Source organism: Peromyscus californicus, unplaced genomic scaffold (assembly GCF_007827085.1).
Source record: "Peromyscus californicus insignis strain IS unplaced genomic scaffold, ASM782708v3 Scaffold_8__1_contigs__length_139910024, whole genome shotgun sequence".
Lineage (NCBI taxonomy): Eukaryota > Metazoa > Chordata > Mammalia > Rodentia > Cricetidae > Peromyscus > Peromyscus californicus.
In genome coordinates, this window is record NW_026294606.1 from 105,509,429 (window position 1) to 105,531,891 (window position 22,463).

At 44.9% G+C, this 22,463-nt stretch overlaps 2 protein-coding genes across 4 annotated transcripts in view; one reads left to right on the forward strand and one right to left on the reverse strand.

Annotated features, from left to right (window-relative positions):
* Positions 1-84: 84 nt before the first annotated feature.
* Tsnaxip1 (translin associated factor X interacting protein 1) lies at positions 85-22,147 on the reverse strand. Of its 3 annotated transcripts, XM_052727643.1 has the most exons (16): positions 21,577-22,147; positions 17,915-17,996; positions 7,120-7,232; positions 6,845-6,971; positions 6,003-6,096; positions 4,938-5,134; positions 4,434-4,569; positions 3,186-3,355; positions 2,945-3,104; positions 2,738-2,868; positions 2,493-2,618; positions 2,200-2,352; positions 1,965-2,074; positions 808-934; positions 607-713; positions 85-398 (listed from the first exon to the last, which is right to left on the reverse strand). In XM_052727643.1, the coding sequence occupies exons 1-16, from the start codon at positions 21,618-21,620 to the stop codon at positions 155-157; spliced, it is 2,121 nt and encodes a 706-aa protein (XP_052583603.1). In that variant the 5' UTR covers positions 21,621-22,147; the 3' UTR covers positions 85-154. The 3 variants fall into 3 exon arrangements, with proteins under 3 accessions (XP_052583603.1, XP_052583604.1, XP_052583605.1); XM_052727644.1 differs by lacking the exons at positions 17,915-17,996; positions 21,577-22,147 and adding an exon at positions 15,867-16,410; XM_052727645.1 differs by lacking the exons at positions 6,845-6,971; positions 17,915-17,996; positions 21,577-22,147 and having other exon boundaries at positions 7,120-7,233.
* Ranbp10 (RAN binding protein 10) overlaps positions 22,136-22,463 on the forward strand; it is a 62,080-nt gene continuing 61,752 nt past the window's right edge. The window contains exon 1 of the mRNA XM_052727646.1: positions 22,136-22,446. Within this exon, the coding sequence (XP_052583606.1) occupies positions 22,212-22,446 (235 nt within the window). The 5' untranslated portion in view covers positions 22,136-22,211. The remainder of the gene's footprint in view (positions 22,447-22,463) is intronic.

A 22,463-nucleotide genomic window follows, 5' to 3' on the forward strand; every position in this document is an offset into this window, starting at 1 on the left:
GCTTTTTGGTGCATGTCTTAGGGTGTGCCCAGATCCTCTTACCCCATACCCCAACACTTGACTTTCCAGCCAGCCTGGAAGATATAAACTTAGATAAATAATTTTATACTGGAAGTTTAGCAACACTGGAGTACTTAAGTTGCCCATGAGGTTTCTAGCTTGTTGGCTCTGGCTCTCCTCTCGGTCCTACACGCTTGATGTCTGCTATCTGAAGCCGTTCAATCGCAGTCTCAAGTTTTACTACAATTTCCTCCTGCTTCTCATCATCCTCCAATGGCAGTTCTGCCACAGGGAGCTGAAAGGCCTGGCTCAGGTAGGTGCTCAGCGTCTGCTTGTCCAGGCTGGGATCGATGTTCATCAGGGCCCCACGCATCTTCAGTAGGTTCACCTCATCAGGGCTGCCCCACAAGGAAGAAAGACAGGTTTACAGGCTTGAGCCCTTCTCTCTGTACCCTGACTCTGAGGTACCCATTTTGCTGTCGAGTTTGAGTAGTTTATAGTACCCAGCATCGTGCCCATTGCATAGGGAGACTCTGGCACCTGAGATGCTATCTGATAGGGACTTGCCAATGGCTGAGCAGGGCTCTGGGGCCCAGGATCACTCACAGCTCTAGGCCCAGGTCTTGCTTCAGTTCTTGCAAGTATGCCTCCTTTTCACTGTCGTACTGTTCCCGCAGCTTTTGCACAAACGGCTCACTCTGACCCTCCTCATCCTAGAGTGGGATGTGGGAGAAGGCAGGGTGAGGCCATATTGACTGTAGTTTAAGTACTAGGGAAGGGAGTGGCAAGTTATGTGTCTCCACCCACCTCAGTAAACAATATTCGGTAGTTGAACACTTCTATACTGCTGTTGTCTGGACCCCAGCCTGCTGCCTCCATTAGCTCCTGAATCTGTTCTTCCTTCTTGAGAGGAAAGGTATTCTTGAGGATGTTGCTATAGGAAAATAAGAATTCCAACAGGGCCTGACTGATTGAGGCTGTCTAATTGGGCCATCCCCACTAGTATTTCTACAGGCATTTATTTATTTACTTATTTATTTGTATTTTATGTATGAGTTTTTTTGTTTTTTTCCCTGAAGCCTAGGATTGAACCTAGGGCCTTGCGCTTGCTAGGCAAGTGCTCTACCACTGAGCTAAATCCTCAACCCCATGTATGAGTTTTTTATGTATTTATGTATGCATATATACCTGCATGCCAGAAGAGGGCATCATATCCTGTTATAGATGGTTGTGAACCACCCTGTGGTTGCTGGGAACTGAACTCAGGACCTCTGGAAGAGCAGCCAGTGCTCTCAACCACTAAGTCATTTCTCCAGCCCTCCACAGGTTTTTTTTTTTTTGGTTTTTCGAGACAGGGTCTCTCCGTGTAGCTTTGCGCCTTTCCTGGAACTCACTTGGTAGTCCAGGTTGGCCTCGAACTCACAGAGATCCACCTGGCTCTGCCTCCCAAGTGCTGGGATTAAAGGCGTGCGCCACCACCGCCCGGCTTTTTTTTTTTTTTTTTTTTTTTTTTTTTTTGGAGTCTTTGAACTCAATGATCCTCCTGCCTTAGTCTCCCAAACTTTTTTTGTTTTGCCTTTTTTTTTTTTTTTAATTGGTTTTTTGAAAAAGGGTCTTTCTATGTCAATCTGGTTGAACTGGAACTCACTCTGTAGACCAGGATGCCCTCGAAATCACAGAGATCCTCCAGCCTCTGCCTCCCAAGTGCTGGAATTAAAGGCCTACACTACCATGCTTGGCATGTTTTGAACAGTTTTGTTCTAGGCTGGCCTAGAATTAAATGACTCCCCTGCTTTTATCTCTCAAGTGCTAGAATTCTGGGCATGTCCCACCACAGCCAGTGAGGACAGCAGGATTTGAGGCTGTGGCCCTTCCTGTGAGGCTCCCCTTTTTCCTGCATTCCTGAGAACCTGACCAGCCAAGATAATGGACTAGAGTTTGGAGTGGCCTGACTGGCCTCTTACCAGAATTGCTCCATAGATATTAACCCCTCATTCTGAGTGTCAGCATTTGCCATCTCCTTCTGCAGATGGGACAGTGTCTCCAATTGGTTGATATGTACACTCTCCAGCTTCTACAACGAGGGGAGCAGTTACTAATACGCTGCTTACTAGAGTGAAGGGGCAGAGCCATTGTGCTGGGGACAAAAGCCATTTCTACTTGGCTAGGGTAACCGGTAGGGCCTAGGCCAAAGCTCACCTTGCCTATCAAGACTGCATAGAACTGACTCATGATCTCATTGGAGTGAAAGAGCTTGATACTTTCAAAAATGGTGTAAGCCCAGGCTATGGCATCATTGATCCCAAAGCGACGCTCCAGAAAATTGAAGAAGAAATCTGGGAATGACTCTTTCTGTAGGGTGAGAATATTTGGTTAGTATGTCCTGGGCTTGCTTAGCCCCCACCCTGCTCCCTACCACCTTGAGGGGACTCCTTAAAGGACCCTGAATCTGAAGGCTACACAGAGGCAATTTATAACCAGTGAGAGCTGACCTGCTCCTCTGCAATACGTTCCTTCCAGGCATCTACAAGGAGATTTACCACCTCCTTCTTGCTGGGCTTCTTGTTCTCCACAGGGCCATCAAACCGAAGGAAAGCAGGGACAGATTCCCCAAAGCCCTGAAAGGCGGGTGTCGGCTCACAACTGGACCCTTCTGTTGCCCTGTGTCTACACAAGAAAGAACCCCAGATAGTTCCCCCAGAATCTTAAGGGACCTCTGGCTCAGGGACTCTCTTACCAGACCAGGGAAGAAGTCTTTCTCCCGAAGCAGACCACTGCCAATCTCCTCCAGCAACACATCCACCAGCTGGTCACTGTTCTTTCCTTCGGCCAGCATTAGCCAGCGTTCTGAACCCCCTGATATAATACCTGCCGGTGGGGAGAGGAAGCTAGAACCCAGGCCATGTCCTTCAGCAGGCCCTGGGGCCCCTGCAACCATCATTACCTTCGCATTTGGTCCAGTCGGGTCGAGGGGTGGAGGTGCGATGGATCTCCTCTAGCTCATGATGGAACTGGTCCCGCTCCTTCAGTGTGGTCATGTGCAACTGCAGCAGTAACTCGTGTTCCTTTCGGACTTCTTCATAGTCAGCTCTCAGACTTTCCAGCTGTAGGCAAGGGGATTGGTCCTAGCTACCCACTTGCTTGACCATGCCCTACCATATCAAACCCTACCTGCCCACCAGCACCTGCTCTTGAAGTTCCATGTTGATCTTCTCCTGCTTTTCAAAGTCTCTCCTGGGTACCACATCTCCAAAGTTGGCTTTCATGGTGTTGAGTTCCATCTGAGTGCGGGTCAGGTCTTGTCGGGTCATCTTCAGTGCCAGTGTTAGCTTCACAGGATCCTCTCCCCAAACACCTGCCAGGGTCCCGCCAGTCTGTCATCTTGGCTTGGGTTTGTACCCAGGGTTGGGTTAAATAGTGCTTGGGGCATGCTCTCTGTATGAATAGACTGGCTCCCATAGGCTCCTATGTTTGAACACTTGGTCCCCAGTTGGTGAAACTGTTTGAGAAGGATTACGAGGTATGGCCTTGGAGGAGGTGTGTCACTGGGGGCAGCCTTGAGGTTTCAAAAGACTCAAGACTCACTGCCCATTCCCACTGTGTTCTCTGCTTCCAATTGTGAATCCATGTGTGAACTCTCCACTGCTGCTCTGATTCCATGCTTGCCTGTCTACTGCCAATGCTTCCTGCCATGATGATAGACTAATATCCTTTTGGAACACTAAGAGCCAAAGAAATTCTTCTAGCTGAGCGGTGGTGTCGCACACCTTTAATCCCAGCACTTGGAAGGCAGAAGCAGTTGGATCTCTGAGTTCGAGGCCAGACTGGTCTACAGAGTCCAGGATGGCCAGGACTACAGAGAAAAACCTGTCTCAAAAAACCAAAAAAGAAAAAGAGAGAGAGAGAGAAATCCTTCCTTCTGTAAGTTGCCTTAGTCACTGTTTCATCATTAATATACCTTCTCTGCTTGGGATTCTTTGGGTTTACAGCCTCTCTACCTTAAGTAGAGAAGCCCAGGGCATGTGGTGCCAGGCTTCACTTGCCCACAGAGTCTCAGCTTCCAGCAGTGTTAAAGTTCCCTACTTTATTCTGTGATTTTTTCAATCTAGCTTAAAGGATCCTCAGCCTCAGCTAGCAGCCCAGACCTTTCCTACCATCTATGGACACAGGATAATAAGATACTAGGAATGTGCTGGGCAGTGGTGGTCCATGCCTTTAATCCCAGCACTTGGGAGGCAGAGGCAGGCAGATCTCTGTGAGTTCGAGGCCAACCTGGTCTACAGAGTGAGATCCAGGACAGGCACCAAAACTACACAGAGAAACTCTGTCTCGAAAAACTAAAAAAAAGAAAAAAAAAAAAAAAAAGATACTAAGAATGTAAATGGTGACTGAGAGACTTCAGCACCTCAGGAGAGAAACCTGGCTTGGATTACCTGGGGACTGGGCTAGTGACATGTCTTCTCGCTGGTATCGCAGCTCATTTAGGTCCCCAATAAGAATCTTGCGGGCATCTCGCTCAGTAAGGTAGCGAAGGTATTCCTCAGCCAAGCTCTTCCTCAGTTTAGTCACCTGCAGGGGTGGGGCAGGAGATAGGACAGTACTCAGTGACTCTTGGTCACCACAGGGCTGTGATTGCTGTTTGGTAGTCCCTGAGTTTAGGAAAAGGAAAGTGGTCATGCCTGAGAACCTAGCAAGAAGCCCATGCTTCAACCCATGGAGAGTTTGCTGGCACTTGGAGCCACGTTGGAGTCTATGCTGAGCACTGCAGCAGGGCACGGTAAAGATAGCTCAGGGGCTCTTGGGGATGGTGATGGCTCTCCATTCAGGCAGAAGGGTAGACGGGGTTAGGGATAGCCTCAGTACTCATGAACACACCTGGCTACAGGTAGAGCAGGAACTTGGGGGCCTTGTCAGCATTACCACCTCCATTCATTCACCTCACTCTGCAAGGAGATCTTCTCTTCATTCTTTTTATCAATGAGTTTTAGTAAATTCATCTTCTCTTTCTTGAGCAAGGAGATTTCGTACTTCTCCTCAGCCCTCATGGCCAGGATCCTCTCACTGCAGTCCTCATTCATACTGACGATCTTGGCCTTCAGGGGCTCCAGGGACCGAATTTTCTCCCTTTGGTGGGCTAAGCAAAGACAGGTGTGCTGGGTGGAGTTCCCACACCTCTAATCCCAGCACTCAGGAGGCAGAGGCCAGGAGGAGCTCTGAATTTGGGGGCCAGCCTGGGCTACAACTGGAGCTCCAGTACAGCCAGGGCTACATAGAGAGACCCTGTCTCAAAAAACAAATAAAAAAAAGACAGGTAAAAAAGCCTTTTGGGGGCCCACAGAGAGTAAACAGCCAGGAGTCACAGATCCTAAGGTCACTGGGTGTTTTGCCTACATATGTGTCTGTGAGACTTGTGTGTGCCTGGTGCCTGCAGAGACCGGAAGAGGAGGTCAGATCCCCTGGAAATGGAGTTACAGATATTTGTTAACGAGCATGTGGATGCTGCAGTTTAAACCCAGGTCCTCTGGAAGGACAGCTACTGCTGGCCTCTTAACTGCTGAGCCATCTCTCCAGTGCCTCTCCACACTCTTCACACACTTGTTTTTAAAGGAGGGTAGGGGGTGGGGATAGAGACCCATGGTAGAATGCTTGTTCATTATACGTGAGATGCTAGGTTCAATCTCCAACCATGCAAAAGAACAAACAGACCAGGGGCTGAGTCATGTTGAGGGTTAGGATCTCTCCCATGGAGAGGCTTAGGAACATGGATTCTGTAGCTGTAACCTGCTTAGCACTTTCTGAGCAGGCGAGGGAGCCTCCTGGAAGGCCTTCCTTTCCTGGGATTCCTTCTATTTACTACAGATTGCCTCACCGTCCTGCTAAAGGGTACGGTTGAGCATGCAAAAAGTGACCTAAAGATCAGTTAGTAGTAGAGAATCAAAAAGTCAGAATAGGATACTCTGTATTCATTCCAACTGGGGCCCAGAAGGGGGCTGCAGTCTTACCCAGCATCACCTCATATGCATTCTTGATGGAGGATAACAATGGCTTGTATGTCTTGAAATCCTCTATGAAGAACTCAAAGATCTCCCTGTAAGGCTAGCATAAAAAAGGAACCTATCATTTCCTGGCCTGTACCCCCCACCCTCAGTGGGCTCAAAACTGTTTCCATATGAGACTGCTAGTAACCTGTGTCTGGCCAGGCACCACCCAAGTCTTAGTACCATGGGGCTGGAGAGGAGGGACAGGTAAAAGGCCTTGCCCGGTGCTAACTCTGAGGCTTAGCAGCCCACCACTGTGGGCCAGATATGCCATTATGCCCAAGCTGACTCTGGCTGTCCAGGCAGTCAGTTTCTTGCCTACCAGACCCTGTATCCACTAGCCTCTCACATACCAAAGACCTGTGGGAACAGGACATTGAAGATTCTTTCTTCATGTTCTGAACTCAAAGCCGAAGAGAGTATTCTTTCCAACTTAGATTCAGAAAGATTGTATGTGCGATATGTGTGAATGTGTGCCCAAAGCCTGGCACATGGTCAGCACTCAGTAATGCTTCAGTCATGTCTAGGTCAGAAGTCAGAGATTCCTTTTCATTATTACTGAGTCCCTTTCTAGTGTGTACCAGAGTCTGAACTGCATCTAGACTGACCATTCTCTGTTTCTGGGCTAGTTCCTCAAGCTTCTAGTTGTTGCCACCAGGCAGGGGCTCTGTCATAGGACATTCCTCTTTCCAAAGAGGAATAGTTAGAAGATGGAGGGGCCACTTCCCCTGTGAAGGTCTGCGTTACTCAGCTCTGATGTACGAAGTTTCTTTCCACCCCTGGCAGGTCTGGTCTGTGGCTCTGACCTGCAGCCTCAGCTCTTGTGCAGAATCCGTGCCCAGGTCCAGCAGAAGGAGCTCCTTGCGCAGGTAGTTCTCCAGTTGCTCCAGGTACCTGGGCTTGGAAGCGCCCAGGGGCTGCTGCTGCCAGCTACTGCAGAGGATGGTGGGCTGAGATGTCACTAACACCCCATGGATCCTTGTACTCTTGGTCTGGGGCCACAAACTCCACTAAGCTATATGTCCTGGACCAATACCTAACCTAGGCCAGCCCATCCCCCGTCAGGCCGGCCCTGGCTTACTTGGCTCTTTTCCGGCAGTCCTCTGAACAGGGCTTTCGTTTATGCAGAATCGTCTGGCCACTGGTGTACGTTGGCCATGGGGACAGGTGGCCACCCATGGATAACTGCAAGGGCTTAAGGGAGGGACAGCTGAGGTTACTATGGCAACATTACTCCCCCTTCCCTTTTCTGGTATTGTTGAGGACAAGACAGAACTACCTCACATGTTAAGGACTGTACTACTGAGCTATATTCACAGCCTCTTTCTGCTCTTCTGTATTCCTCCACCCACACCCCCCCAACACACACACACTTTAGCTATATGGCCCATGCTAGCCTTATACTTGAGACTTCTTTCCTCCAGTTCCTGTATGCTGCTGGGATCACAGGTATGTGTCAGCATACCCAGCTATACAAACATCTTTAATATGGTCCATAATTAAGACTGTGGTCTTTTGGTTATAGACAGTTAGGATTAAATCTCGAATCTTCCTTACTAGCAGTGTGACCATAGGTTTAACTGCTCTGAGCCTCAGTCTTTTCATTTGTAAAGTAGGGATAATAGTAGTCACCATTCCAATGCACTGGGGCAAGGATGCCATGAGAAAATATAGTGTGTAGTTTATACACTGTAGTGCCTGCTAGGAACCAGCAAATGTGAGTTATACTCTTCTGTATTAAGCCAGAGACCATTGACTGCCTGTACTATGACAAAAAAAATGTGAACCCTGAAAAGCCTCAATCTCTGCCTTCTGGCACAGTAGAGCTAAAGAGACAAGAGAGGAAGGTAAGTCCAGTCTAATGCCTAGATGGACAAGACAAACAGGACTACAGAGATAAACAGATGGAGCCTGCAAGGTGATTGGGTTGCATCCCTTGGGGAAGGGAGAAGTAGGTAAAGGTACCCTGATGAATGGGACTTCATTTTGAACCATTAGCAGATACATGTGGTAGGAAACAGTATGTATGGGTTTATTTTTTTCTTAAATATTTTCATGAAATACAGCATAAAAAATATAATTTGATCCAGTCAATCCTACTTTTAGAATTTTATAAATTTGGTCCTTTATTTGTTCTTCAGCATTTTGGAGTCCATTGTAGTCAATCACTGTTGGGTTCTAGAGACACAAGGAAAGCTGGGTACAGTTGGAGTAAGGTGACAAGTGAATTGATAGTCACAAGTCAGCGTGAAGTGACTGAAACCAGTGATAGTTATAAAAGGGCAGGAAGTGCTGACTGGGTTGTGTTGGGGGAGGCTGATCATCTCAGAGTAAGATGATTGTGTAGCATAGTTCAAATGAGAGCATGAAAGAAGCTACAGTCACTTGGAGAGAGTGTGGTGGGGAAGGTATAAAGACTGTTTGGACAGAACCAACAGCTCAAGGATATGGCTTTTCAAGAGTTATGAGTAAGGAGCTGATACCCTGTGAGAGTAGGTAGCTGAAGCTCCTGTTAAAGAGGCCTGAGGCAAGGAGTCCAGGCAGCTGGACAGAGGGAGACAAATGAAACAACTTTGTTACATACAGGGTGATGCTGAATGTATACTTTGAGTTGTGGAAACAAATTTAAATTCCCAAGTATCTTAAAACAGAAACTTGTTATATAGGCATGAAATGTTTACGAAGAGGCTTAATATAAAACTTGGGAATAAGCATGACAAGTCAACTAAAAGAGGAGAAAACCCACCAGGTGGTGGTGACACATTTAATCCCAGCACTCGGGAGGCAGATCTCTGTGGGTTCAAGGCCAGGCTGCTCTACTGATTAAGTTCTAGGATAGCCTAGGCTACACAGAGAAACCCTGTCTCAAAAAACAACAACAACAACAAAAAAAACCAGAAAATCCAAAAGGCTATTCATGACTATTATTCTCTATGTGACAGGAGCATGGGTGATTATTTTTTTTAATGTGTATTTTTTTTTTTTTTTTTTGGTTTTTCGAGACAGGGTTTCTCTGTGTAGCTTTGCGCCTTTCCTGGAACTCACTTGGTAGTCCAGGCTGGCCTCGAACTCACAGAGATCCGCCTGGCTCTGCCTCCCGAGTGCTGGGATTAAAGGCGTGAGCCACCACCGCCCGGCTTTAATGTGTATTTTTAAAAAATTTCTATAACAAGCATAAATCATCTTCAATTTGAAAAGAATATTGAGGGCTGGGGATGTAGTTCAGCTGTTAAATGCTTTTCTAAGGCAGATCTCTGTGAGCTCAAGGTCAGCCTCGTCTACATAGTGAGATATACAATGAGACCCTGTCTTGAAAAACCAAAACCAACCAAACAAACAAAAAACTTGCATAGCATGCATCTGCCAAGCACTGTATAGTGTTGGTGCCTGCCTGTAATCCTAGCACTGTGTATAATTCTGCATTTAGGTTATGGAGACTTAAGCATCAGAAGTTCATGATTATCCTTCACTAGATAGTGAGTTCTAGGGCAGCCTGGATCCTGTTTCAAAAAAAAAAAAGCTCTCAGCCAGGGCACATGCCTTTAATCCCAGCCCTCAGGATGTGGAACTCTGAGTTCTAGAACAGGCTGGTCTATATATCCAGTTCCAAGACAGCCAAGGCTACATAGAGACCTGTCTCAAAAAACAAAAGCAGCCCAGCTGTGGTGGCATGCACCTTTAATCCTAGCACTCGGGAGGCAGAGGCAGGTGGATCTCTGTGAGTTTGAGGCCAGCCTGAAATCCAGGACAGCCAGGGCTGTGACATAGAGAAACCGTGTCTCAAAAACAAAACAAAACAGAACAAAACCAAACCAAACAAACCCCCCAAAATATCTTGTGACTCATGCATGATATCCTAGCACTCAAGGATCAAAAGTTTGAGATCAGACTGGAATACATTGTTGTGGAATATTAGTTTAAGATGTGTTACATTTGTTTATGCTACAGAATATTTGTTTAATGATGCAAAGATGTGTTGCATTCTTTCATGTTTCATTTGTTTAACTCTGTAAAGCTGTGTTATTTTGCCTGTCTAAAACACCTGATTGATCTAATAAAGAGCTGAATGGCCAATAGCTACACAGGAAAGAGAAACAGGTGGGGCTGGCAGGCAAAGAAATAAGTAGGAGGAGAAATCTAGGGAAGAGCAAGGAGTAAGAAAAGGAGAAGGAGAGGAAGATACCAGGGGCCAGCTACCCAGCCAGCTATGGAGTAAGAAGGAAAGAAAGATATATAGAATAAAAGCAAAAAGCCCAGAGGCAAAATGTAGTTAAAGAGAAATGGGATAACAAGTTAGAAAAGCTGGCTAGAAACAAGTCAAGCTAAGGCCAGGCATTTACAAGTAAAAACAAGTCTCAGTGTATTTATTTGGGATCTGGGTGGCAGGCTCCCAAAAGGGGGAAAAACCCAATTATACTGGCACCCAATGTGGGGCTGAAATAGCCATCTAGGGCCTGAGAAAGCTTATCTTGGTTCCTGAACATTACCAATAACAACTTGTAATCAACCACCAAAACAATGACAAATATCCATAGCTTATTGAATGACCAAAACCACCCACCCCACCTCTTGGGAATGTGGGCATCATGTTCTTAAATTTACTTCCTGCTGTCTGGGGGTGAAGGCATCTTTAGGGGATCCTGAAAAGAAAATTTTGGGTTAATCGTCTAGTCCTGGGAGAGGTAGCTGTATCACTCTACATAAAGGGAAAAGTGCAGGGCTTATCTCAGGTGTTGGCTAGAGTAGTCTGTGAGGCTGGATCATCTCAGGTAGCCATCTTGAAATTGCCCTGAGCAATTTATAGTCCAAAACTGATCTTTGGGTGGTATTTGTCATCTTAATGGCATTATCATAGTCCTGAAGGAATCATCATTGTGGAGTTCCATCATATTTTTGGAGACTTCAGAGATCACATTAGGTCAGATTACTCCTTTTCTTGGTAATTTTTCCAGGTAGTTTTCTCTTCTTTGGATGCTTATTTGTCCAAAGTTCTTTAAATTCTTCAAGATGGTTGTTTTTATTTTCCTGAAAATACAAAAACAAAACCTTTCCCCAACCCTAACTTTGGGGAGTTTCCAAATCTAATCTTTATCAATTTTGATTTATGGTTTTCTCCTTAAATTTTTGTTCTATTTTCTAAAGGTATTTTATCATCCAGAGCAGTATGGTTTCTTACAATAGTCATTAAGTTCTTTAATTGCTCTAGGAAGGACTTTATTCCACAATGACAGGAAAGGACTGAATGAAATTTGACATGGGGGCCTTCAAGAAGCCCCTTGGGGCATTTCCGATGGCAAAGGCAAGGGATTACTTTGTCTGTCCCTTGTTGGTCTACATTTGTTAGTCCACTGTCTGCCTTTGCCACACCTTCTGCATAATCCAGAAGGGAGGGGCTTTCTGTTGGGATTATTCCTTGAAAAAAACATTGCTTCTAGAAATGTCCTATTTATAGTCCCCTTTTTGGTGACCTTGTGTGGTGATATTTTAATTGTGCTGAAATGTGATTTTATTTTTATGTTAATAAATAAAGTTTGCCTAGAGATCACAGGTCATTAGCGAGGCAGGAACAGAAGTCAGGTGGTGGTAGCCCATGCCCTTAATTCGATCACATGGCAGGCAGAGTCTCTGTGTGGTCAAGGACATAGCCAAGCGTGGTGACATGAACCTTTAATCCCAGTACCAACCATAGAGGCCTGTTGGTCTGTATAGACAGGCAGTGACGAGGAAGTCATGTGGTTGGGTTTAGAGCCAATGAGAAGGCAGAACAGAAAGGCAATAAAAAGACAAGTCAGACAGGAAGAAACACTCTCTCAGGAGAAGTGATGACAGCGAGTGGTAAGCTAAAGGTAGTCTTGGCTCTTTGCCAGTGCTCTGATCTCTTGGGCTTTTAACTCTGTATTTGGCTCTGTGTTTCTTATTTAATAAGACTGCTTAGAAATTCCTCTATGACCTTGTTTACTGAAATTGAAACATTTAACATTACTATTTTTCTTCAAACCTCTGGAAATCACCTCTCCTATCCAAGCATCATCATGGTCATGAGATTCAATATTGATTGTATCTTGGATCTATTCCTCCAATGGATCTTGCCTTTAATGGCTTAATTACACTTTTGCATTGTTCATTAGCATTTTCAAAAACCAGAGATCCAATTATTATTTATCTAGTTTCTGAATTTGTATCATTCTATTTATTGCCAAAGTCAGTCTTTGTAAGACATCAGTCTTTTGAGCCCTGTATAACTTTAGTAAATCACTCAATTTTCTTTTCTACTTCTTCAATTCTGTCCCAAGCATTCAAGGCTGCTGCTGTGTGGCATAAAGCCAGGGTGTGGTCATCATATAAAGATTGTCTTTGTATATAAGCATAATAGCCCTCTCCAAGAAGTTGTTCTTGGTGAATTTCAATATCTCTAGCCCTACTCCATTGTTCGAAGGTCTTAGCCTCATCCTTCCACCAGGTCCTCCATTGTAATTGGGGACCAGCCTCCAAACCTGCTGTAACCAAATCTCCCAGTCTTGAGCGATAATTCTATTGCAAGCTGACCATGAGTTTAACATCTACTTCACAAAATATGCAGTAAAGACAGATCTAGATGGAAAGGAAACCTCTAAACAGGTTACATTGTATTTAACAATGTGTATCAGCTTAAGAAAGAAAAGAAAAGGGGTATAGACAGAAAAAAAGTAAATAGTTTATAAATAATAAATTCTTTAAAGAGAGAAGTAAAGTAATATAAAAATAAAAAAAATAAACCACATAGAGATGGGTAGTATACAGGGAGTCTGGATCCTGTATGTTGCTGTATTGACCTTGAATTTTTTGATTGCTGATAAGCAAATGACAGTTGCTAAGAGACATGGGATTGAAAGAGGGACTGTTGAAATAAAGCAGCCTATATACTTAGGAATGCCTTAACTTTAAAATGGAAGTAAAAAAATGTATTTGTCAAATAGAAGTCAAAAATGCTTTGGGGAAGAGGTTATGCTTTTGTTTCCCCAGGAAATGAGAGGCTATGGATTCCTTCAGGGTTAATATGGTTCATATTCGATCGGGAAGACCTCGTGAATCTTGACAGGTGATAAATATTAACAAAGATTATAGCTAGTCTTCCTAGGACTTAGCTATTATCTCAGCTTTCTCAGAAACTCCTAAAGATGTCTTCACCCACAGACAACAGGAAGCAGTCTAGAGAACAATGCCCTCCTTCCCAAGAGGTGGGATGGGTGGTTGGTTATTTGGTGGTTTATGGATATTTGTTATCATTTAGGGGAATATAAGATTAAAAAACAGGGGCTGGAGAGATGGCTCAGAGGTTAAGAGCACTGGCAGCTCTTCCCGAGGTCCTGAGTTCAATTCCCAGCAACCACATGGTGGCTCACAACCATCTGTAATTTGATCTGGTGCCCTCTTCTGGTGTGTAGGCAGAATACTGTATACATAATAAATAAATAAATCTTTTTTAAAAAAAAGATAAAAAACAACTATTAATGTCAGATATTTGGTATTGGCATGGATTTTGGTATATTGATACAAATGTAAAGTTATTTTTGTTATACTGTATACATGTTTCTACTCTTGTTTGAGGTATTGTGCTTATGCAGCTCATTTAAAATGCAATATATAGCCAGGCAGTGGTGCTGCACACCTTTAATCCCAGCACTCAGGAGGCAGAGTCAGGCGGATCTCTGTGAGTTTGAGGCCAGCCTGGTCTACAGAGCAAGTTCCAAGACAGGTTCCAAAGCTACACAGAGAAACCCTGTCTTGAAAAACAAACAAACAAATAAACAAACAAAAATGCAATGTATAATTAAGAAATGAGGTTAGTAGTTAATCTATAATAATCAAACTTGTAGTCACATTAGGTATATTTTCTAGGTTAAACAGGCATATTTTAAACAAATAGATGATTTTCAAGCACTTCAAAGACCTACAGAATATGGCATTTAAGCTGTTTAATAATCTAATGTTTTTCATGAAAATGAGACACTCCTGGCAGCACCAATTTACTTCATAAAAGGATGATGGGTATCAAAGAAACTCCATATGGAGTTTGCTTTTAATGTGGCAAGGCCAGCCATTTGGGCAAGAAACTGCTCTTGCCTTGATTGCTCATGGTATGCTGTACAGAATGGACAAGTGGGACACAGGAAAAAGCCTGTTGAACTTTGTCAAGACAAGGCAGGACCATCCTTTGCAATTCCCACTTTACAGAAGAGTCTGTCAGATATTCTACAGGACACAGAGGAAAGTGACTGACAAATTGCCAATACAAGACCAAACAGTCTTTCAAATTTCCTGCTTTACTGAAAAGTATGCCAGATATTCTAGGCCTGTGGGCTGAAGATGGATGCCCCAATGCTGCTGAGGAACTTTGGGTGACTGTCCAGGCAGCCAGATGTCTTTGTTGTTAGGTAATATTACATCCTTTTGGGATCTTTGATGAAGTTAAAGTCTAAACAGAGTTATAGTTTCCCTTAGCTATGGTAGAAAGTAAATTAGGTATAAAACTTTGGAATCACTAAGATAAGACAGATATAGACAATGGAGTATTTTCTCTGAATTTGTTAAATACAAATGGACTGAATATTGTAAATGTAATTCTTACTTGATAACTGTTTTTGTTATAAGTAGTTTTACTATGTTAAAGTTAAAATCTTTCATTTTTATTTAGACAAAAAAGGGGGAAAGGTTGTGGAATATTAGCTTAAGATATGTTACATTTGTTTATGCTGTGGAATATTTGTTTAATGATGCAAAGATGTGTTGGATTCTTTTATGTTTCATTTGTTTAACTCTGTAAAGCTGTGTTATTTTGCCTGCCTAAAACACCTGATTGGGCTAATAAAGAGCTGATGGCCAATAGCTAGGCAGGAGAGAGAAACAGGTGGGGCTGGCAGGCAGGGAAATAAATAGGAGGAGAAATCTAGGGAAGAGCAAGGAGCAAGGAAAGGAGAAGGAGAGGAAGATACCAGGGGCCAGCTACCCAGCCACCCAGCCAGCTATGGAGTAAGAAGGAAAGAAAGATATATACAATAAAGAAAGGCAAAAAGCTCAGAGGCAAAACATAGCTAAAGAGAAATGGGATAATTTAAGTTAGAAAAGCTGGTTAGAAACAAGTCAAGCTAAGGCCAGGCATTCGTAAGTAAGAATAAGTCCCAGTGTATTTATTGAGATCTGGGTGGTAGGCCATCAAAGAGTTAAACAAACAAACAAACAAAAAACCAACTAGAATACATAGTGAGACTCTGACTCAAAATAAATAAGTCATATGGGGCTGGCACACACCTGTAATCTGAGCACTTGAGGGGTGGAGGCAGGAGGATTGGAGTTCAAGGTGATTCACAAGAGAATTTGAGGTCAGCTTGGGCTATGTGAGGGCATCTCAAAAAAATTTCTTATTTACTATAAAATTAGGGAAAACGTTCAGGGGGAGGGGTGGGATGTGGGAGTAAGAAGAAACATGACGTTTTCACGTGGTGGCTCACACCTGTAATGCTGGCTCTGGGCAGGCTAAAGCAGAACTACTGTGAGTCGGCGGGCCACGTAGCAAGAGTCTGTCTAAACGAACAACAAACTTTTTACACAGTTGGTGGGAGTGGCTTGTAATCCCAGCACTTCGCTATCCCATTGGAAGCAGAAATATCACGAGTTTCAGGCCACTGTGTCAGATTATCTGAAAACAACAGAAGTATGAGGGGAAAAAAAAAATCCCAGGAGACACCTGGGGCTCAATCTCGATGAGTTTAGAAAGTGTTTCAAATTTCCAAGTGGACAGTAAATGTGCTCTTTCTGTTTCTTCAGCTGAAGAAATCATAGGCACCTTACTTTGATTTGCATGGGCGAATGAAAACTCGAAAAACTGGGGAAGTAGCTGCTTCTCTCCAGGGCTTGTTGCTAGGACGCCGTGGTCCTCCGCGTTGCCCCGCGTTCCCGGCTCTTTGCTTCCCCCTGCAGGTAAAAACCGGAAGGTGCCCCACTTCTGGGTTACGGCGGGAGAAACATCCCCCTCTGGTGGTTGGTGACCTCACCGTAGGAAAAAACACACAAGCGCGGGGACTGCAGGTCTAAACTGAGTTAGGCATCTGGCAGGCAAGAGGCTGGGGCTGGAATAGAACCGGAGCTGGGGTGGTTCTCAACCAGTGGGTCCGACGCTTTCACAGATATTTACATTACGATTCACAACAGTAGTAAATTTACAGTTAGGAAGTAGTAAAGAAAATAACTTTATGGTTGGATCACAACATGAGGAACTGTATTAAAGGGTCTCAGGATTAGGAAGGCTGGGAACGACTGTGGCTTCACTTGTTCTCTACAGGGTTCACATTGCCCTCTTCTCCTTTGATAGGGGCCTGTCCTTGGCAGTTCCCAGCTTCATAAAGTGTAAGGCCTATGTGCTTCCAAATCCTCTCCAAGGAACACATTCACACAATGCCAACACACTGCCCGCAGTGTTCCATTGTTAACTAGAGCAATAAGTTTGCTCAAATGCATATATATATATATATATATATATATATATATATATATATATATAAATTTTTTAAAAATTTGTTTACTTCATGTGTATAAGCATTTTGCCTGTATGTAAGTGCACCACATACGTGCTTGGAGTCTGCAGAGGTCAGAAGATGGCATCAGCTCTTCCATAACAGGAGTTACATTTATGAGCCACCATGCAAGCATTAGAAACAGAACCTAGGTCTTCTGCAAGAGTAGCAAGTGCTCTTAACCACTAAGGCATCCACTCTAGCCCCATCAAAGTGGGATGAGGCTATAGTTCAGTGGCAAACACTTGCACAGCATGTGAATGATCCAAGGCACTGAAAAAGAGAATCCAAACTAAACTACTTAGTAAGGTAATAAGGCAGTGGTCCTTTTGTATCCCAGCTGTCCTGGAACTGTCTTCTAGACCAGGCTGGCCTCACAGAGTTCTGCCTACCTCTGCCTCCTGAGTGTGAGGATTAAAGGTGTGTGCCACCTCCACCTTCTGTCGAGAAAAGGCTTTGAGAGGGATTTGTTTATATATGGTAGGTTAACCTTTAACTCAAAAGCTTCCTGTTCCAATCTCCTGAGTGCTGGGATTATAGTGTATGCCACCATACTTAGTTGGCCACATTAATTTTTATACCAATAGTTTCTAAGAAAGGGTGTTAAAGGGATTAAAGGGGTGGTGGCGCACCCCTTTGATCTCAGTACTAGGGATACAGAGGCAGGCTGATCTCTGAGTTAGCAGACAGCCTGGTCTACACAGAGAAACCCTGTCTCAAAAAACCAAAACCAAACCAAACCAAACCAAACAAAAAACAAATAAATTTGCAGCAGTTTTCCTCAGCCTTCCAAGTGCTGGAGTTATAGGCGTGAGCCGCTCACTCTGCTTAGTCTTTATGAGAGTCGTAAAGAAGAGGAATGAGGAACTCAGAACGGAAACACAACAGAAAAACAAACACTTGTTCATAAGTATTTATGGAACTCAAGTACTGTATCAGACCTAGGGCCATAAAGACAAAAGGGTCCAGGCACAGCACTACAGGACCTTGGCAGGAGCTGGTGTCACCCTAACACCAGCACTGTGTCTGGTACATGGCAGGTTGGTGAAGAAATGTGGTCCATTCCAGAATGCCGAGGCGGAAAGTGAAGGGTGTTAAGGGAAGGGGCTAAGTCTTTTTACCTGGGACAGTCATGGACAGCTTTTAGATGAGGAGGAACCAGTATGCCCTTCTCGTCCCCTAAAGCCTGGCAAGCCTGGCTTCTGTGAGCGGCCACCTCTGACTGGGAAGGAACTAGTCTGCTGGGTATGTTTGGGGCTGTAGGTAGAAGACAGACAGGTTGTAGAGGGTGACATGTGGGGTTCCAAAAAGAAGAGCATCACTGACCAGTGTTCTTCGTTTCTGAGAGAGCTTTCGTCTCTCAGCGCTCTTGGCTTCTGTATTCTCTCCTGAAGATTGTGCACGTGTTCTGCATAGAAAAGAAGCTGTGATGGGTGACAGAGCCTATAGAGGGGAGAGCCCTCCAACTCAGACCCACGGGGCATGGCTCTCTCCCCCCCTCCCCCCTTTTTTTTCTTGAGACAGGGTTTCTCTGTGTAACAGCCCTCTGTGAGTTTGAGGCCAGCCTGGTCTACAGAGCAAGTTCCAGGACAGCCAGGACTACACAGAGAAACCCTGTCTCAAAACAAACAACCTAAAGAAACAGAGTATATACCTCAGTGGCAGGGTGTGTGTGAGATTCAGGTTCAATATCCAACACTTTTTTTTTTCCCTCCAAGACAGGGTTTCTCTGTGTAGCCCTGGCTGCCCTGGAACTCACTCTGTAGATCAGGCTGACCTCAAACTCAGTGACATCAGACTGCCTCTGCCTCTGGAGTGCTGGGATTAAAGGCACGTGCCACCACTTCCTGGCTTCCTCTTATTGTTTTTAAAAGACACATATTGGAGAGCAATAAGATATAGTGTAACAACTTTATCTGCTCATTGGGTTAAATTAATACCTTTCTCTCAACATCAATCACTATCCCAAATTCCTTTTTTTTTTTTTTTTTTTTTTTTTTTGTTATTTTCGAGACAGGGTTTCTCTGTGTTGTTTTGGTGCCTGTCCTGGATCTCGCTCTGTAGAGCAGGCTGGCCTTGAACTCACAGATACCTGCCTGGCTCTGCCTCCCGAGTGCTGGGATTAAAGGTGTGCATCACCTGGCCCAAATTCTATTTTTTAACATTTATTCATTTATTTATTTATTTTTGAGATTATTCTCAGTATGTATCCTGGGCTTCTCTGAAACTCATGACAGAGACCAGGCTGGCCTGGTAGTGATCTTCTTCCCTTTGTTTCCTGAGCCCTGGAATTACTAGCATAAACCACTGTGCCTGGCTTTGGTTTTTTCTTTCATTTTTGAGATAAGGCCATACTATGCCCTTGAACAACTTGTGAACCTCCTGCCTCAGTCTCCTGAGTCATGGATTTACAGGCACGCATGAAATGCCTGGTCAAAATTCTGTTTTGGTTTTTTTTGTTTTTTGTTTTTGTTTTTGTTTTTGTTTTTCAAGACAGGGTTTCTCTGTGTAGCTTTGTGCCTTTCCTGGGACTCACTTGGTAGCCCAGGCTGGCCTCGAACTCACAGAGATCCGCCTGGCTCTGCCTCCCGAGTGCTGGGATTAAAGGCGTGCGCCACCACCGCCCGGCTGTTTTGGTTTTTTGAGACAGAATTTCTCTGTGTAGTCTTTGCTGACCTGGAACTTGCTCTGTAGAACAGGCTGGTCTAGAACTCATAGAGATCCACCTGCCTCTGCCTCCTGGAAAATTCTGTTCTTGGTTATATTGTAACCACCATGAAAGGGAAAGTAATTAGGGAAACTATGTAGATCTCTAGAAATCAGGAGAAACTGCTAAATGGAAATGTTCAGTAGGAGATAGCTGTTAACTTTGGACATAAAAACTAGATTTAAACAAAATGAAAATCAAGCACATCCGGTAGATATATAACCAAAAAAGATACTTATTATTTTTTTTTTTTTTTGGTTTTTCGAGACAGGGTTTCTCTGTGTAGCTTTGCGCCTTTCCTGGAACTCGCTTTGGAGACCAGGCTGGCCTCGAACTCACAGAGATCCGCCTGGCTCTGCCTCCCGAGTGCTGGGATTAAAGGCGTGCGCCACCACCGCCCGGCTTATTATTTTTTATTTATTAATTTTTTTGGTTTTTCGAGACAGGGTTTCTCTGTGTAACAGCCCTGGCTGTTCTGGAACTCACTCTGTAGACCAGGCTGGTCTCGAACTCACAGAGATCCACCTGCCTCTGCCTCCCGAGTGCTGGGATTAAAGGTGTGCATCAACACTGCTCAGTGATACTTATTGTTTTCTTTATTTTTAATTTCTAGCTACTTTTCTTACTGTAAATTTTATTATTTTATGTATATGAGTGTTTCCTGAGGAGGCCAGAAGAGGATATTGGATCCCATGTGGGTGCTGGGAATCTCACCTAGATCTTATGAAAGAGCAGCCAGTGTTCTTAACCACCAAGTCATTTCTCTAGACCCTAATGTTTTAAAATTATTTTAAAGATTTATTTATTTATTATGTATACAGTATTCTATCTGTTTGTATCCCTGCAGGCCAGGAGAGGGCACCAGATCTCATTACAGATGGTTGTGAGCCACCATGTGGTTGCTGGAAATTGAACTCGGGCCTCTGGAAGAGTAACTAGTGCTCTTAACCTCTGAGCCATCTCTTCAGCCCTTTGTTGTTGTTGTTATTATTATTATTATGTTTTTCGAGACAGGGTTTCTCTGTGAAACAGTCTTGCCTGTTCTGGAACTTGATCTGTAGACCAGACTGGCTTCTGCCTCCCTAGTGATGGGAGTAAAAGCGTGCACCACTACAGCCCAGCTTATAAGGGACGCAGTGTGTCACTCCACATAGCTGGAAGAAGAGAATGGTGAATGAGTATTTCATATTGCCACCAGTTAGCTCATAGAAATTACATGGTGCTTTTTTCCTGTGGAATGAAGATTCAGTTTGTTTCACATTCTTTGTGTTGCTGGGGGATCCAGGCCCCGACACATTCTAACTACAGCCTCAGTCCTATTACATAGTTTTCTTCATAGGTAATAAGTTCGCTAGATTATGTTTTGTTGGGCAACAGCTCTTCTTTTCAACCTGCCACCTGTTTCTTGTAGGCTAATTTTTTTTTTTTTTTTTTTGGTTTTTCGAGGCAGGGTTTCTCTGTGTAGCTTTGCGCCTTTCCTGGAACTCACTTGGTAGTCCAGGCTGGCCTCGAACTCACAGAGATCCGCCTGGCTCTGCCTCCCGAGTGCTGGGATTAAAGGCGTGCGCCACCACCGCCCGGCTCTTGTAGGCTAATTTTTTTAAGCTCTAGATTAAATCATAGCATTGGCATTTCCTGTCACTGGGGACTTCTGTAGGCTTTAAAAAATTATTATTATTATTATTATTATTATTATTATTATTATTATTTTATTTTTGAAAGGGGATCTCTCCACATAGCTCTGGCTGTCCTGAAACTCACTATTTAGATCAGGCTGGCCTCAAACTCACAGAGATCAGCCTGCTTCTGCCTCCCCAGTGCTTGGATTAAAGGCGTGCAACACCACTCCCGGTCTTTGTAACCCTTTTCTATCAAGGCAGCAGACCCTGAAAGATTAGAGTTGAGATGAAGTCGCCTCCCTTGCCCTTCCTCCAAATACTGGGAATGAGCACAAGGCGGGAAACAACATTATTTAGACACTGAAAGCTTATATACAAGAGCTGTAGTGAGGGCTTCACATATAAGACGCTTCGCTTTTCAATCTTTAGCTGAGATCATGTATCTAATGATAAAGTACGCCTGCACTTTCGGCAGTACATAACGTTCTTACTGGAGTCAGTCTCAATTCTACTGCAACCTTTTCTGTATCACTGATTCTGTGGCGCTGGAGCCCTAGCCCAAAGAACAGAAACCAACAGATGGTGCAGCGGTCTGGACCAGTGTCATTTCCCACTCTGGAAGTACTCAAGTCCTTCCCACCCTCAGCCCGGCCAGGTGCTACCTGGACTTGGAGAAACTCTGGTAACGCGTCTCAGGGCTGGCCATGATTTTGGAGCAGAAACTAGTTCCTTTGCGGTAGTGTACAGTCCGTTGCCATAGAGACCGGCCCCAGCGGCCTCTGCGATGAGGGCGGGGTCACGGCCTCGACACGCCTCCAACCTCCGACGAGCACTCTGGGGAAAGGCCAAATAGTCAAGATAGGCTAGGACCCGGGACCGGGTGTTCTGAGAACCAGTCAATGCAGCAAGTTTGATATCAGTTATAGAACTGAGGCAGGGGAATAAACTGAGACCGTGGACAAGGGAGGTGAGCTTCGAGGCCTGGCCACTTGGCTGCCCGGGAATAGTAGTTTCCAGTGGCTCCTTGTCTCCGTTGTACGGGCTCGTGGATGAGCAGGTATGGACTACATCTCCCGAAGTTCTCCAGGAGCCCGCGTTGGCCGGCTTCTAGCGCGCTCTGTCTTGTGGGATATGTAGTCTAATATCTTGTGAAGCATAGTAGTATACTAAGAAAGGTTCACGGGCTCGGACTCAGTTTCCCTATGGCCCCGGGTTGCTTACAGGCCATTGGCTGAGCAAAGCAGATCTGGTTGCACTCCTCCCCGCCCCCAGTGACACAATAGCAGCTCCCTCCAAGATGGCGGCGGCGACGGCAGACCCGGGAGCTGGGAACCCGCAGGCTGGGGACTCCTCCGGTGGGGACGCCGGGGGCGGGCTACCGTCACCTGGGGAGCAGGAACTGAGCCGGCGCCTGCAGCGCTTGTACCCTGCAGTTAATCAGCACGAAACGCCGCTGCCGCGATCCTGGAGCCCCAAGGACAAGTACAACTACATCGGCCTCTCCCAGGGAAACCTCCGTGTCCACTACAAAGGTATCAGCGTGTATGGC

Bases quoted from the DNA above. Each gene is read 5' to 3' on its own strand.
- Tsnaxip1 (XM_052727643.1), bottom strand. From the start codon at position 21,620: ATGGCCAGCCCTGAGACGCGTTACCAGAGTTTCTCCAAGTCCAG. The intron at 17,997-21,576 runs GTAGCACCTGGC...TTTTCTATGCAG, and splicing joins CAGAGTTTCTCCAAGTCCAG to AACACGTGCACAATCTTCAG. The intron at 4,570-4,937 runs GTGAATGAATGG...CCACCCCTGCAG, and splicing joins AGATCTCCTTGCAGAGTGAG to GTGACTAAACTGAGGAAGAG.